This window comes from Neolamprologus brichardi, chromosome 13 (genome assembly GCF_056152115.1).
Source record: "Neolamprologus brichardi isolate AB-2024 chromosome 13, ASM5615211v1, whole genome shotgun sequence".
In the NCBI taxonomy this organism is placed as follows: Eukaryota; Metazoa; Chordata; class Actinopteri; order Cichliformes; family Cichlidae; genus Neolamprologus; species Neolamprologus brichardi.
Window position 1 is genome coordinate 13,450,339 of NC_142116.1, and position 17,134 is coordinate 13,467,472.

Genomic DNA, 17,134 nt, shown 5'->3' on the forward strand with positions numbered 1-17,134 from the left:
ACACGCTATGTTTGGCAAGACCAAAGAGGGGTGGAGAAACAAAGTGGGAATAGGCAAGTGAGAAACAGAGATAAAGGTATTACAGGGTCCCTGGACCACTCAAGATATTCGAAAGGTTTTGAAAACTAGTGCCATGATAGCCTAGATATTTCAAAGTTATCTTTTTTGGCAAGACTCAATTCTCTTCCTAGAATAAACAATATAATACAACCAATGTGAAGAAAAAAACATCCAAAAAGCCCACAATAAAAGCACAGCATAAAGGTTGGAGCTGTAATTCTGTTTGTCAGAAAGTACACATTAAGTAGCATTAACAAATCAAATAGATACAGAATGCATCTACTCCTTAAGAGCCCTCTACACTCAACAAAAATATAAAATTGACATTTCAACTGCTTTACTGCCTTCTGCTGTTACATATACAGAAAATGGAAATCACAAAATATGATGCATGTGTTTGCTTTGAGCAAAGTAGGAGTGCGGAAACTTATATGTGTAAGCGAGAGTCTATTTTCAAGCAATACAGAGCTAGAAAACCCCCCAATATATTATTAGATTAACCAGAGAGTCAAAGGCATTATTTCAACCGAGAAACAACACTGTGCAATGATTCAGACATACTGTGGCAGCTCGAATCTGAAGGCAGATAACAGATATTATTATAACCACATAGCATTAGAGACAAATGGAAATACCTTATAGCTAAAAACCTTTAGAAGTTTAAAAAAATAGCAGGTGGTAAAGACAGCAGATATTACAGCTATGCTTATGAAAATGGAAGTGCACATTTACATCAAGACAAGAGTAGTGAAATGAAACAGCCTGATCATTTTTAGCACCTGCTGTAAGATCACTGCTGTATCTCATGCTCCTAATCATTCCTTTCTTCTTCTTGCACTATTTATTGTGGCGACCCTTTCATAAATGTGATTTGATTGAGCTAATAAAATAAAACACTCATTTAAAGTAACGTAAAGCAAGTTCTGACTGCTTAGAGGGTGAAGTGTTCCAGAGAGAAAAAAAATCCTTATTGTGTAAGCTGTCTGCTGGGGATGACTGCCTTTGGAGTTGTATTGGCTACTTTACAAGTAAGCAAACAGAAGAACAAAGAACATACTGATTGCCACTTTAAATGTACAATCATGCCATCTTTATATTATAATGATAAAAGTAGATTGTAACCATCTAATGATGTTGCTGCAATCTGTGTTATTAACAATTAATTTCACAATAACAATCAGTTTTGACTGGAAAACACTTTCTTCATTTTTTTGAGAAAGACGAGGCCAACACAGTTCTAATGTGAGAAAACATCTGGGTCAAGTCCTTCTGCAAATTGCATCTAAATAAAATAAAGTGCCTCTGTTAATGTACAGCACGCTAGTTTAAACTCTTAACAGCTGAAGTGCAATAACCTTTTGCCAAGTACTGTTCAACTTATATACTGTGGCAAAAGTGTAATTTGGCACTTTTCAATTTATGGCTCGAGTGCAAATATCTCCCTCCAGGTTGCCAGCAGTGCACAGGCAATGTGACATACTTGCAAGCTTTCAAATACAATATTATCATTAATGTAGAGCAGTTCAAAAAGACACATGTTTTTCTTGAAACGATCAAGGCTTCCCCATATTCCTAAATTTGTGTACAATTGAAAAATTCATTACCCACTCCAGCAAAGTCTCTCTCACCTGTATACCAAATGTAATGCAGGCAGATATTAACAAGCAATGTTTATGAACGTGTGACTCACAGTTACCAATAGGTTCTTGGAAAAAAGAGAATCTAACAAACTACTAATAAACTTCCTAGAAATCTGACACTCCTGGCATGAAGTGATGCTTAACTATGTGTTTTCAAATTATAGCATCCTGTTCTATAAAATGAGAGAACAATGTTTACAGCTTTTTCTGATCATGCTCCTCCCTGTGCTGTACTACTAGGGACTTATCCACCAGACGAAGAATTTCATTTGTATTTACAGCAGCCTATTTTTCTTCGTTCCACAAGAAAGAAAAGCGGCTTTAATAAAAAATGTCTTCTTGAGTGAAATATGAAAAACACTGGCAAAGCTGGCAAATTAACATTTACTGTGCAGCCAGACGCTGTTTGCCAGGTTAGCCATGTCAGCCCACAGGACATCACTTCACACATCATCCACCGGGTTATTTCGCATACAAGAGGAGCAAGCATGTTTGGATGCTGGCGGATGACTGTGTTGTCCAAACTAAGGCCAGCTTTTTGAGGCTTGCAATGTGATATCACAAGGTGCCATGAGGGCACTGCTGCCCTTCTGCATGTTTTACACTCAAATTAACCACTCTACTACATCAACACCTGGAGGCTTTACTCACAGAAAGAGATTAGTAATACTCTACCTAGCAGAATAGAGAAAAGCCAGCATACAAACTCTGTTGGGCTGGTCAGCACAAACTATAAAGACCCCTTTTTAATGTTGTGAGTGAGGGTCCAGTCACATGTCTGAAGTCGGCACATGAGAAGATAAAAATACTTTGCTTTTACACTGGACACCATGACCTGATGTAGTATTGAAAAGGAGACAGCCAGCTGGGATTTACTTGCCTAAAAAAAATTGTAAGAGTTCGTATTGGTTGGAAGCATTATGGGAATCTTGTGAGCCCAAATTCACTCAGGCAAGAAGGACACAGATGTCTTTTTCAGAAATACTTTATATAGCAATGATGATATAAAGAAGAACAATGTGAGTTCTTATTTCTTTATACTGAATTAGCATGTCCTAAAATATGAGCTCAAAACTTAAGTCAGATATGATATCAAATATAAATTCTGTTCATATTTGATATGTGAGTCGTGGCATAAACTAAGAGACTATTATAGTTCATGTTCTGCCAAACTGCAAAACAGTTTCTTCCCCCAAGCCGTCAGACTCCTGAACACTTAGTGACTGGACTGACACACACACACACCTTCATACACGTCACTGCCTCAAGCACTTATCTACACAATCTCATACACAGACACACATGCATACCTTCATACATCAAGTTACTTTTTGCACAACTCACTGTCATTGTTGCACTTTTCTATTACACTGTTGTGTCTGTACTGTTCTGTTCTGTCTGGTGTTGCACTTTGTTTTTTGCAATTTTTGCACACTTGCACTTTATCTGAAAACTTCATCTATCAAATGCAAACAACGTTTCTACACATAATTGCTCTATATTGTTATTGACTCTTATTTGGAAAGTTAGTGTGAGCCTATAATAGTTATCATACTGCTGTCTTTCCCAGGTCTCAGCATCGACCTTTATGTGATATTTGGGATTTGTGTGGTGAATGAGACGTGGCGTCTGTTAGACCGCCAAGTGATGCCTGCCTGTTTAGCAGAGACAAGTGAAAGGTCAGTGTGTTTCTAGTGTTTAGATGTTTAAGGCTCAGGGCAGCAGACTCAAACTTGCGGCTAAAAATCAATCATGCCCTTCAGCAGCATGAAAGAGCTCCCCAACTTACAGCTGTGATTCAGGAGGAGGAAGAAAGGATAGCAGAAAAGCATGACAGATAGATGGAAAAAGAGAGGGCTTTTTTCCCTTCTTTAAATGTAGGTTTTCAGAGAGGCATAGTGGCGGTTGTGTGGGTGAGCATGCTGTAGGGTTTACAGCTAACCCTTTAAATGCTTGGCAATAACCATAGCTGAGTAGGTTGTGATCACCTCTATCACTTGTATAAATGTCTGGCAAAACAACAGTCCCAAGAAGGCTGCCAATAAAAGTGATGTATGCTATGAAAGCCTGTCATCTGACTAATTATTTAAGAATTACAACCCTGTCTGAAATGAAAATGTGATTTGGATTGGTTCTGTCTAAAAATGATAAAAGCAGTTTTCCACCTGATGTCAGGAACAGTTGATGGAGGATATGTAGTTGAGTAGCATCTTCCTGTTTAGTTATCTAAAATGAGCAGTAATAGTTTTGTGGAGTACATCCTTATTTAATGTGAAGGCTAACTCAGTGTTTTTTGATTAGTAGCAAATGGCTGTGGAGTTCAGCATGACTGGTATTTCAAACTACAGGGTATCTTGCAAGTTGAGGCATAGTGTAGCCATTTATGAGTCAGATTACTGAGAACATTAAATCAGTCACTGTGGTCAGAGGGCATCTATAGGGAATTTATGCAGACTCTGTGGTATATAAATATAACAAAACTGCAGACTAAAAGACTACAGTATTACATGCTATAAACTATTACTACTGACATTCACATTAAGGACCAGAGTAACAACGTCCAATGAAGAAACAGGGAAAAGTTATGTTTCAAAGCTGTACAAAGTTGTTTCTAAAGGACTGTGCCTTGAGCCACAGGCTAAATTCTTTATATTTTGCTAGAAAAATGGAAAATAGGTGTAGTGAATTATTGAAATATGATCAAACATACATGAAAATACTGTATATAAAAGAAAAACAGGGTTTGAAGAACTAATGAGCTTGAAAGTCAATATTTGGTATGAACACCATCATTGTTCGACACACCCTGAATTCTCTTAGGTGGGCTTTCTTTTTATTTCTTAAATAAGTCTTCAGAAATAGTTCTCTGGGTTTCTTGAAAGACGCATTCAAAGCTCTTCTTTGGATGCTGGAGGCATTTTATTCTGTTCTCTCTCAAGACTGGTTCAATAATCTTGAGGTCCATGGTCTGACGGGAGGCAATCCATGACTGATAGTGTTCCATTATGTGTTTTTCTATCCAGGTATGCTTTTACTACATGGGTAGTGTGTTTCAAATCATTGTCATTGTGAAAAATGAAGCCGTTGCCAATCAGAGGTTTTCCAGATGGTATGATACGGTGGATTCAACGCTAAAGATACTTTTATGCATTCAAAATTCCAGCAATCTTGACAAGACCCCCCACATTACTAGGGATGGGTACCGGTATCCGGTGCCATGATGGCACCGGTTCTGACATAAACGGTAGTAACCAGACCAAAAAGCAGCGCACATTTTGGTGCTTTATTTTGGTGCTTTTTTTTCCTGAGATGTGATATGTATCACATTAAAGCTAGATTCTAGCCAATCATTTTACGTTTCCGAGGATAGTAGGCGGGCCTAGGTTCTTTTAGAGCAGAGCTACAGATTAAAAATGCCCAAGGCGAAGCGGTTGAAAGTCTGGCTGTACTTCATAGCAAAATATGCAAACTCAGCAGCCTGCAACAAGTGCTTTAAGCTGATACTGTGATACTGTCAAAGGAAGTAACACCTCGAATCTGATGAAACACCTGGCGACGCATAGCGTTTTTTTAAAAGCCGAGAAATGCGCCGTATTTGATAGATTGCTGCGAGACCTCACACCGAGCACATTTACTGCGGGTGTGGTGCCTGTTATCGGACCTGGAGTTAGCAGCATCCCCCAAAAACCCGAAGAGTAGAGTCCTGGCCCCTAGCCCTGCCAGTGTAGCAGAAATGATGATGGATGATGATGGCAGCAGCAGCCGTTCTTCTCTGGGTCGGTAGCTTAATGTTGTTCGTGTGTAATTTACGTTGAGTAGGCTAACCGCGTTATTACATTAATGCATGTAAGGTGAACTAGCAAACACCGTCGTAGTTACATGAAGCTGTCTTCTTGTTTGATGTCAGATGCTCCCGTCACCCTGGCCAAAATGACCAAAGAAAAAGTGGAAAACAGTTAAACATGAGAGGTTTTAGGACAAAGTTTGTGTTTTTTCCATTGATTAAGAACTGCTTCCATCCAAGAGTGATACCATATATGCCCTATAGCTGCAGAAAAGGCTAACATTGTTATCTTTTTACAAAAAAATAGCTGAACATGAGAGGTTTTTGGACCAATTTTGTGTTTTCCATTCTTTAAGCACCGGTTTGAGTACCGTTTCAAAAGTACCGGTTTGGTACTGGTATCAGATAAAACCTAAACGATACCCATCCCTACATATTACTGGCATAAATTCAGCCCCAGTTAACAACAGAGCTTCCACTGTGTTTTACAGACAGCTGTAGACATTCACTGTTGTATCTCACTCCTGAACTCCTGTGTGTATACTGATGACACTTTGAACTAGAAGTTACAAATTTAGATTCATCACTGCATAAGGACTGCTGCCTCTGATTATCTCTCTAAGGGCTTATGTTATTTGGCACCCTGTTTTGTTTCCTTGACAGTAGATGGATCAACCGAAGGACGAGTCTCAGGTGTCTCAGGTCCAGTAGTACAGTAACAATCAATGTTTCCCTTTATTTCTTAAAGACACGGCATTCATCTGCTGTTGTTAGTTCCTTTTAGGCCTAATGCTGCTTCTTTTGTCCTCTACAACGCACAGCATGCTGAGATATGCCAAGTTGTCAGCTAACAGCTCTTTGACAGTCACCTAGTATAGGTACTTGGTATTTGCGAAATACCTAGTATAGCATTTTATGCCAGTTTGACAGGCATAAAGAACTATTTAATTCCTGCCAAACTGGGTAGTCTTTGCCATTTTTCACAGGTTCAACTAAAGAAATAGGAGCATATTGTGTGGTTATGTGACAAGCTGCTGGTGACAATGTGCCTAAAATTTCTTTTCCTACATTCCCTGGGTCAACGCTTAACTTTGGTGCCTTTAGTCAGCTTGAATGATTCACGGGTCAGTGTTTAGTAGCTTAAATAACAAAAATCCCCTGAAAACATTCAGGTACTGGACTGAAACTCTTTGAAAATCAACTATAAAAGGAAGTACAACAACAGTAACTTTATATAAGGTTGAGTGTTTAAAAGTGTTTTTATGTTCATTTACATGATGCAAAAAAAGGATATGCACACATGTAATTTTAGCATACTGCCACTTTGTGTAATGGTTTAATTACTTGAGTTGGGAATGTGGGTGCAAGCACAAGCAGTGACACTATGTTGTTTATTGTGATAATGTTGACACTCTTCATTGTGCTAACATTAAAAATAAAAGCATTGCTTGATGATGTGTTGTAGTGCTCTCACCAAGATTACTAAACTATTTATTGACAGGTATTGCGTAACGGCCACATGATATTCTTTCCATTTAGTAAAAAAGGCCAACTATTGCAATCTCAGGGAAAGTGTGCAGGTAGAATGAAATGTATATCATTTATGATAAGATAGTTATTTTTCTGATGCAACACAAAGTAGAAGGAAAATACTCAGTATAAAACTGAATAATTGCTAGAAAAACACAATTATTTCCAGAGACATTAAAATAACACCCAGAAACAAATAGCCTTACATGTTTAGTAATGTAACATATATGCAATGAGCATTTAGTTATAATGAGTACAAAACTTACACCAAAGTGACAGTTGACATTTACAGAAATACATCCCTTTGCTGAGGAGAAAATGAAGAACTATAAAATGAGGAGAGACGCAAAGGGAAGACAAAGTGAGAAAGAAACGGACAGAGATATAAGCTGAGAGGAAAAATTCGGGGGATGTGCGAGCTTGGCAAGGTAGGGGGGAGGGAGGAGGATGAAGTGGAGGAGAGCAAAATGACATACTCAGAAGCAGTGAGGCAAAAGTCTCATGTGATCTAGAGTAGATTTAGAAGGCGAAGTGCTGTGGGGGAGATAAGCAGCACGGGAAACTGCTCAGATCACAGGTTTGTAACATAGGGCCAGAGATGTAGCCTCAGTACAAGAAGGAGGATTCACATAGTGGGTCCATGTTAGATAGCAGCTTAGCCCTCCTCTCTAGTCACACACACACAGAGAGAAAAAATATATTCAGTAAATATTCAGTTGCTTCCCATGTGCCCAGTGCTAAAGACTTCCCTAAAGGGTTGTGTGCATGAGTTCCATTTAAAGGAGCCATTCACTCTGATTTAATGATAGAGCTCCAGAAAAATCTTTATCACCCAAAAAACCTGAGCAAAATCATTGTCTGCTCATTCACATATAATTAATCTCTTCACAATCTTTCACATAAAAACACACTGGAAAAGCATTAAATGAATAGAGAATTAGTTCAAGCATATAATATATTTAAACAGTGTCAAATACTTGTCATCCTGTTGCCTTGAAAAGCTAAAGCATAGTAATTACATCATTCCACTTGCTGAACCAACAAGTCAGCAAGGAACTGATGTCTGACAGTTCAGAAGGCAAAAAGAAGAGAAAATCTGCTGTGTGTGATTGAGAAGAGAAAGTGAGGATGGGAAGGGAAAAAGATCAAGTTTAATATACAATCTCAGTTCCAATAACTTTGAGATTCTGTGTAGAATGTCAAAATCTTATAAAATACATATTTTAAAAATAGCCAATTGAAGTATTTTACTATTTTATGAAAAATATTGACTCATTTTTAAATTGATGGCAAGCAATATTTCTCAAAAAGGGGCAAAGAAAGCCTGAAAAAGTCAGTTGTACTAAGGAAAACAGGTGGAGGAACATTTTTGAACCAAACAGGTTAATTAGCACAAGATCAGTAACATGACTGGGTAGAAAAAGAACATCCTAAAGAGGCAGAGGTTCATCATCTGCAAAGAACTTCATACACAAATTGTGGAGAATAATGTTTCTCAACATGACATTGTGAAAACTAGAATATCTCATCATCTACAGGGCATAATATGATCCTTTAAAATGAAAACAAATCATTGAAAACGTACAATTTTGCCACAGAAATCACTGCATGGGATCAGGAAAACTTCCACAAATTATTATTTGTGAACTCCATTTATCGTGCTATTCCCAGTTACAGGTTAAAGCTCTCCCATGAAAAGAAGAAGCCATGTGTAAACATGGTCCAGAAACATCATCCTCTCTGGGCCAGAGCTCATTTAACAGGGAGTGAGGCAAAATGGAAACTGGTCTCTGGTCAAACATATCACAATCTGAACTTTTTTTTTTCTTTTTTTTTTTTTTTAGAAAACACTGATGCCGAAGGAACCATGTGGCTTGTTATTAGCTCTCAGATCAAAAGCCCACAACTCTGATTCTATGTGGATGGACCAGTGCTTATGGAATTGGCAGCTTGCACATCTGGAAAGGCATGATCAGTGCTGAAAGGTACACACAAGTTTTAGAGCAGCACATGCTCCCACTCAGCATCCAGCAAGACCTTCGGGGATAGTCTTACATATTTCAATAAGAAAACACTAAACTGCGTACTGCGTTGAGAAAATGGCTTCATAGTAGATATAGGTTTGAGTAAATATTGAGATAATACTTCTATCTACATTTCAGACAGACAAAAACAACAAGATGTTTATCTAAACTCTTCTGAAAAGCAAGTGGTAACATGCCGCTAAAGCAGCAACTACGGCATAAGCCATTTATTTTATCCAGCATTGACTGGGAGCTTCTCATTTCCCTCTGACAGATGGAGGGGACCAACCATAAAGCAGTAGAAAAAAAATCATTAAGTCAGCCAAAGCCCTGCAGAGTTGTTTTAATTGTGTGCTCTGGTGCTGTAGGCATAGCTCACCTGATTGCTGCTATAACTAACTGCCTTCACAGAGACAGACGAGATCTTCAGTGGACATTTAGAAAGTGATTTGTGTTCAGAAGGTTCCTTGGGGGGGAGAGGACAATGTGGAGAGACAGAGTGACTGGGAATGAGGAGACAGATCATTGCGAGTGAGCAGATTGGATACTCTCCACTGGAGAGAACCTTGTCCAGCAGGAGAGGCTCAAGCACCTGGCTAATGCTTTCACGGCTCATAATTTACAGCAGGCCTTCCACTGCGTTTGGTTAGCATTGTTAATGTGAAACCCTACAGAGGTCTATGCCTATGGTCTCGACCTTTGAGTGTGCTTCAGACATACCACTTATTCAAAGCATTAATCAATAGCCTTTCAACAGCTATGTTGCTGTGCCTGTGTATCAATCATTGAATAAAGCTGAGCAACGGAGGAACGTGAGCACACACACAAAGTGCTGGATTATAAACCATCAGGGAAGCATTTATTTGGTGTGCACACACTGAACTATATGAGGAATGCACATATACACACACTCTACCAGGTGCAAATTACCAAAGGTGAGATAGGCTGAAAGACGAAGCCAGGCACAAACAAAGAAATAAAGTGCTGCGTTGACAGGTTGGCGAGGACTTACTTTCCCCTGTCTTATGCATAAAGGCCTACCGAATTCTGTTGCAGAAGACAGTCTGTCAGCACTCCCAATCTAACTGACATAGAAGCTAGTAAATCAATCCACTTAAAACAAGCTTTACTTTAAGCGCCTAATGACCGCAATGTGCCAGGTAACTATGCCATCAGACCTTAATGCGTCACAGTCTGAATGCTGCAGAACTTTACCTACAGCAGCAAAATAAATAAATAAAATAAAAAATAGAAAACAACCGTTAACACTAGTTTGCCCTTATCAAAGAATATTTTTCTTAGCAGTGTCAGCTGGCAGGTTAATAATCCATGTTTATTTTGAATTATAGTTTAATTCTAATTACATTTATATAATTCAATTATGTATGACTTCTTGGCCTCCTTCTGAGTCAGAGTATTATCAGCCCACCCAACCTTGTAGATGAGCATGTCTATAGAGGGTATATTGTATGCAAATCCACTAGGCATCTTAGGCCACCGTGGATTATGTCTTCTCATCTTGCATCTTCCTCTGCAAGTGGTTAATCTTGTCAAAAGAGACTCTTAATAAACTCAGAGGAAAGCCCTGTTTCTTCCACAGACAGACACAAATGTGATTTACAGCAGCGATGATATGCAGCATCTACCCTGCAGCTCTAATATATATTTATACATAAAACTCAGTGATCAGTCAAGCACAGAGAAGAGCATCATGGAGCTGGGAGACGCCGTATTAGTAATGATACCTCTTTGCAGAATGTTCATGACATGAGAACAATAACGCAAAGAAAGCCATCATTAACACAGTTATAAATGTTCATGAAATTGTGACCTCAAACCCTTTGTGCATATCACCAACTGCTTAAATATTGATCAGAATATTGGGGAAGATGAATGTGATGTGACCACAGACACAAATGTGTCTTCTGGTGTTCTTGTCCACTTTCTCCAGCGTTTTACACCTATTGCCCCTGTCTGGCACTACAGCCTAAACTGCTCTTTGGTGTGTGAAGTTACAGGTTGGAGGCAGCTACATCAACAGCCGTGTCAAGGAGACTTACGTGTACTCTTCCTGGGTGAAGATTGGGATGCGAGAAGGCTGAAGGACTGTGATCTCCACCAAAGTGCTGTTAGACTTCACTGGCTCCCCATTGTCATAGGCTATCACAAAGAGCTGCAGTGGAGCAAGAGAAAACATGTGAACAAATGACACATGCAAATGCAGGCACTAAATTAATACATTTTTTTAGCCTCAACATCTGCTCTCTGCACAAATAATTCCTTTTTTGGGGATTGCCAGTCATTTTTGCAAACATGTTCGGCATCCTAATAAAGACACAACGGCAAATCTGCTGTGGCGAGCAGGCTGCAAAGCTCCCAGAGAGTGAGAATGAATGTATTGATCTACATTCATAGACTGTGGAGAAAGGAGCTCGGGAAAGGGGGGGAAGGGAGGGTGGGGCTGAAAGAGAATGAACATAAAAATGTTTTTTCTTTTTTTTCTTTTTTTTTTAAAAAAGTGTAAGTAAAAGAAAAAAAGACAGATTAGGGAACAATATCCTGCAGCGCATGCTCAAGTGTTCACACCCACAAGCCTATGTAAAGTCACTGGAAATTGTTAAAAATAGCTCTATGTAAAATGCCTGGGAGGGGATTTGTTTTATCTAGAAAACTCTATATTATTTGTCACAGAGACAAGTTAGTTAAAATCAAAATGTTATTTGATTTTAAAGTATCATTTTTATCAAAAAGTCTACACACATTTCTAACCCACTAAAATTTAGCGGAACTTGTATCACTTTAAAACAAGACAAACAGACAAAAGACAGCACTATGACTATGATGATTTTATCATTATACCATTATAATCAATTGTCAGTTCCACTGCTGCAATCACGTCATGATTACATGTTATATCACGTCATTACTAACTCTACGTGTCAAATTACTGTGAATTTTTTAAACCAATAAATATCTTTTTAAATTGATTTTATGGCTTTTTTATCAGCCAAATAAAGTGCTACTTTATTGAGTAGAGTATTAAAGCAGAATTACGTCAGTCATGAATTACAATCACTGACTATTTCCCCAGTTACATACTGTCCTGTAATAATCAGGCTTTCAGCACAGCCACTGTATCTTATATCATATTTCTCACAATCACTCAGCTGATAATCATAACTAAACACCGTTTACTGCCACTAGCACACCGGTTTTCTTATGTGCTATAAACTACTCAACCACAACATTTAAGGCACTGACAGGTAAGGTAAATAGCAGTGGTCATCCTGTTGAAATGAAACCTTGGGTCCAGGCATTCATACAGATGTCACAATAACACATACCACCCACCTAAACATAATTCAGCTTTAACTCCTTTAAAAACTTAAACAGCATATCTTTTTTTCTGCCTCATCTCTGCAACCATTAAGTGACACTGACACTTTAAGCAAAGGCACCTCGTGACCACCTCTGCTGACATAATGGCTGTCACTCACGTTAAAGGTGACACTGGGCTCTTCATTGAGGTTGACCTTAGTGATAATTCTCCCTGTTTCTGCTTCCACATCAAAAATACTCCCACTGTATGGCGATCTGTTCAGATCCACTCTGTAGCGAACCAAACTGGCCGGAGTACCCTGGAGGAAGGAGAAAGAAGAGCACGAACAATATCAATGCAATAACAATCCAGTTATCTGGAGCCCACATTTTACATATTCAAATGAAAAGAAAAATGATGAAAACAGAGTACTTCAGGGTAATCTGATACAAAATGCAGTCAGGTCATAAAGGACTAGTAAAAGTACTTGCTTAGCAACACGACTCGTAAATGTTATATTTTGTTATTTTATTATGCAGAACTGCAGTGGCTTATGTTTAAAAAATTTGCTCCTGTCTCTATAATAAGAATTAAGAACTGAGAGCTTTTCCTCATAATTTGGTTCTCATCAGATACTCCTAAATAAAATCATTGTTATTCATTGGTTCAAATCTAGTAATCTAATTGGAAATAATGTTAAGAAAAATTCATAAATTCATCTTTTTAGTCTCCAAGGTAACACACTTTGCATTCATTAATGCCAGCCTGGACTTTAATATGAACCTCTGATTAACATTAACCATGGTTGCTGATTACTAATCATCTCTATAGCTTATCTTATTCTAGTTCCCTGCCTGTGGACCTAAAATTGAGTCTGATTTTTAATAATCTTCTTGAAGCTTTCTTTCTTTGGCTGAACAGCTTTTGCTCCTCGGGGACTGGGTAAAACCTGGAACTAGAGAGAGGTAAAGCTTGTAGTAGCAGTGTATCTCTTGGGAGGCTTACTAACAAAAATGTGTCTCTTAGAGGTTACAAAACCATCTGAGTGAATTCACTAAGGGGATAAAAAAAAAATCCAATCTCTAAAAGCTCTCCAGATTGTTTTCTGACATTTAATTGAAAAGATGTCAGACCAGGACCACCAATTACGGAAAAAAAATATCCCCCACTAACTTCAGTAGTAACCTCTGCAGTGATGGCAGCAGCTTTGCTCTGGTATTGCCAATATCTGTTTTTGTGCCCATAATTTCTCATTTGAAGTGTCTAATTTAATATCAAGACCATATTGTTATAAATAAACAGAAATGGAAAAAATAAGACCATAATGCAATAAAGAAATAAATAGAAATAAAAATAAAAACCCAGACAGCAAAACTATTAACTGGAAAAGAGTGCTTTTCTTTATATCCTCATATTGCTTGAGAAACTAGAAATTAAAAGCAATTGGTGCTCCACATAACTCAGGAGAGATGTATAAAAATATGTAAACTGTTGAGTGTTGTTACAGGAATATTTGTCCTTGTCTGCCGTGTCCACAGAAACGTTCAGCTGCACAACCACTTGGTCTTGTATGACATTCTACACATGGGATATGAATTTTTTATAGACACCGCCTGAGTGAACTCAGTGTTGTTAACATTGCAAACAGGCGCCCAAAATGTCATGCATGACAAGCAATGCTCAAATGCAGTAAGAGAGGGGGGGGAAAAAACAAAAATCACCCTCACTGTTTAACAAGTGAAGAAAATGCAATTAAAAATAAGATGTGTGGGTGTTTATTTCTAATTCTCTTCAACATAAAAATAGCAAATTCATTAAAACTGATCAATCTCAGAAGCCCTGAGAGGCACTGAACAATGCTTCAGAGACAGGCAACACAAAAGCAAGCCTTGATCTGAGAGTGTAATAAAGTCAACACGTCAATACGACTTATTTTGATAGTTTTGGGAAATTACAAATGACTCATTTGGCTTGTAAGTGACTAGAAGGTTACTGAGGAAATGGGAATCGCTAAAAGAAGAAAACCTCCTCTGCCGTGATCAACCCAATCACAGAAGAAAGAAAAAACAACAGACTCAAAAATAACAGACTCTTTAAATCTTCCCCTGAAGAATAAAAGGTTTATACTGGAACATTTGTCTCCATGGTGATCTCCTCTCTCGTTCAGGGTGATATTAACACTGACATTATGGGGTTGAGTGGTGTGAAGAAAATGCAGTTACTTTTTAAAACCCATTAGTATCAATTCTGCTAAGGTGCAGGTGGACAGGTATTATGCTAGCTTTACAACAAAGTACAAAATGTCCTCTACAAAAATAATAAAAAAAAGAAAAACTCATTCAGGAGAAATGCATTAAAACCTTCACAAAACACACTCATTGCTTACATGTGTCATATTGACATGACAATTCTGTTTCTTTATTATGCGGGCAGGCTTTTGCTAGCCTGCTTAACAGAGAGGGACATTTGTTGGCATGTTTAAAATCACTAGACTCTTTCCACCTAACAGGTGTGTTCATGACAGAAACTGGGTTAGTCAGCCCTTGTTGGTAAATCCAACACTTCTTTCCGCTAAAATATTTTCCCATGTCACTCCATGCCTTTGTCGGAAGATATGGATGATTTCCGAATTGTGTTTTAGTCCTGCTAGATCTTTGTCAGTTAGAATAGTCACCATGAAAGAAAAAACAAGACCTCATTTTACAAATGATGATACACAGGGTTTGGATTTTAGGAGTTCACTATCAACTAACTGATGGACAGGTGTACCTCCTGAGAGACAGAAACCCAGGATGTGGGAGTGTTTTCTCTGGAAGGAAAGGTAAGATGTGCACTAGTCTCTGTGACATTCTTGAGATGTTCAACCACCTGCAGCTGGCACTGACAGGAATCAGTATCTCTGTGTTTACATGCTGCAGAGAGAATGCAAGATTCTTCAGACCTGGTGAGATCCGACCAGCGGCTGTGCTATTAATAAGAAGCATCAAGTTTGCTTTCCGAAAAGCATCCAGAGCTGGACACGACTAGCACATGGTGAGGAGGTCGCTACGAAATTCAGATTTCTATTTTTGACTCAGAAAATCAATAATCAAATTTGATCACTGAAGTAATTTGATAATGTTGCTTTAAATATAAAAATCACACATAAAAACCAAGAGGAATAAACCAGTGCAGTCGAGAACACTGCTGGGTGACCAAGTCCAATAAAATATGAAGATTTTCTCAGCTAAATAATACTAAGACAAGAATTCATAAAAACTGTACTATCTACACATTTCCAGTCTCCCCCGGTTGTCACAATTTCTTTTCTGCATGGAGTAATGTTCCTTGGATTTCAGACTATATTAAGACAGCTCCCAACAGATCCTGCTCAGATAGTGAGGCAAAGGAGTTTGAGGAAATCTGACACTCTGAGGCGAGTGAATGACTCATACAAATGGAGATGCACACCTTGCAGTTAGAGTTGGTTTGGAATAAACTTTCACACAGCACTGCAACTCTAATAAGAGCACTGAGGTCCTGAAAACATCTTTTAAATGCATCATGTGAAATGACATTTTGACAGAAACATGTAGGTCTGAAATCATCAATCAGAGCCCCCCACCCCCCTTTCATCTCTTTCTCCACTGTTGCATATCTTAATCATAACATGTGCACAGCATTTTTCAAATAGTACTCACTGGTGGGTCTTGGTCCTCAGCATAAACTGTGGTAATGACTGTTCCTTTCTCTGCATTAGGTGCCACCATGCCTTTATACAGGTCTTGCTTAAAAATGGGGGAGAAGTCATTCATGTCCTGAAATGAAACACAGATCAGTAATATATTAGTGCCATTGTTTACCTAAACATTGCAGTTCATATGTTAAAGCAAATCAGGTATCAGTAAAAAAAATTTTTTACTTCATGTATTAATAGAGTAAAGCAGAAGGGAGTAGAAAGGGTCAAATGAATTCAGCAATATTCTATCACCACTATGTTTTCTAATGCTGTTTGCATGGTGAATTAATAATATGGTAGATTTTGCAGTTGCTGCTCTACTTGACTTCAGTTAACACAACAGTAATTCAGAATGCCCCCTGGCAGAGCAAGTAAGTCCCCCAAAGAAACTCTAGTTTGTAGCCTTGTTAACATATGCATTTGGTGTTTTTTTCCTACGCTAGAAGACATATCATTAGCAAACAAACAGCCAAGTACATGGCGCTTTTGCTTTTGCCTTAGAAGTGCTGAAACACAGATTAACTCAGTCAGGATTTCATACATAAGAAAGCTAAAGAGTCTTTTCAACTTACTTACTAGAGCCAGCAATACAGAGGAGAGGCTCATCTAACATTAGCAAAGTATTATTATGTATTTGATAACAGAGTAATATCTGCTCACTATGCAGACCTCTCAGCTCAGTCACTTAACTTAATACCTTCATTTAAGAACAGTAACGCCCAACAGTGCCCAATAGTGTGTATTACGCTATTCCTAATAGCAAACAGAATACATCCACGTGCAACATAAAGGCATGTGAAAATAGTACAGCAGCTGTCTGAAAATTTAATGTTTCATTAGTAATTAAACTAATACAATGGATAGGTTTTTTCTTGTTTTTCTCTGTGCCAGAATGTTTGATCTGAAGTGAAAATCTCATCCAAGTGTGTTCACTTCACAGATAAACAAACACAGTTTATGCTGTACTCAGTCATTTCATTAGGAACACATATTCAACTGCTTTAAACTTTAAACCAGCCAGTCACATGGCAGCAGCCGCATTTAGGCATATAGACATGT

The 17,134-nt window shown here is 38.3% G+C and overlaps 1 protein-coding gene across 1 annotated transcript in view; it reads right to left on the reverse strand.

The window, feature by feature from the left end:
- The window catches only part of LOC102783075 (protocadherin-15), a 165,202-nt gene that overhangs the window by 39,781 nt on the left and 108,287 nt on the right, over window positions 1-17,134 (reverse strand). Inside the window, exons 22-24 of the mRNA XM_087850190.1 lie at window positions 16,038-16,154; window positions 12,536-12,676; window positions 11,099-11,211 (exon numbers count right to left, since the gene is read on the reverse strand). Coding sequence (XP_087706316.1) covers window positions 11,099-11,211; window positions 12,536-12,676; window positions 16,038-16,154 — 371 coding nt within the window. The remainder of the gene's footprint in view (window positions 1-11,098; window positions 11,212-12,535; window positions 12,677-16,037; window positions 16,155-17,134) is intronic.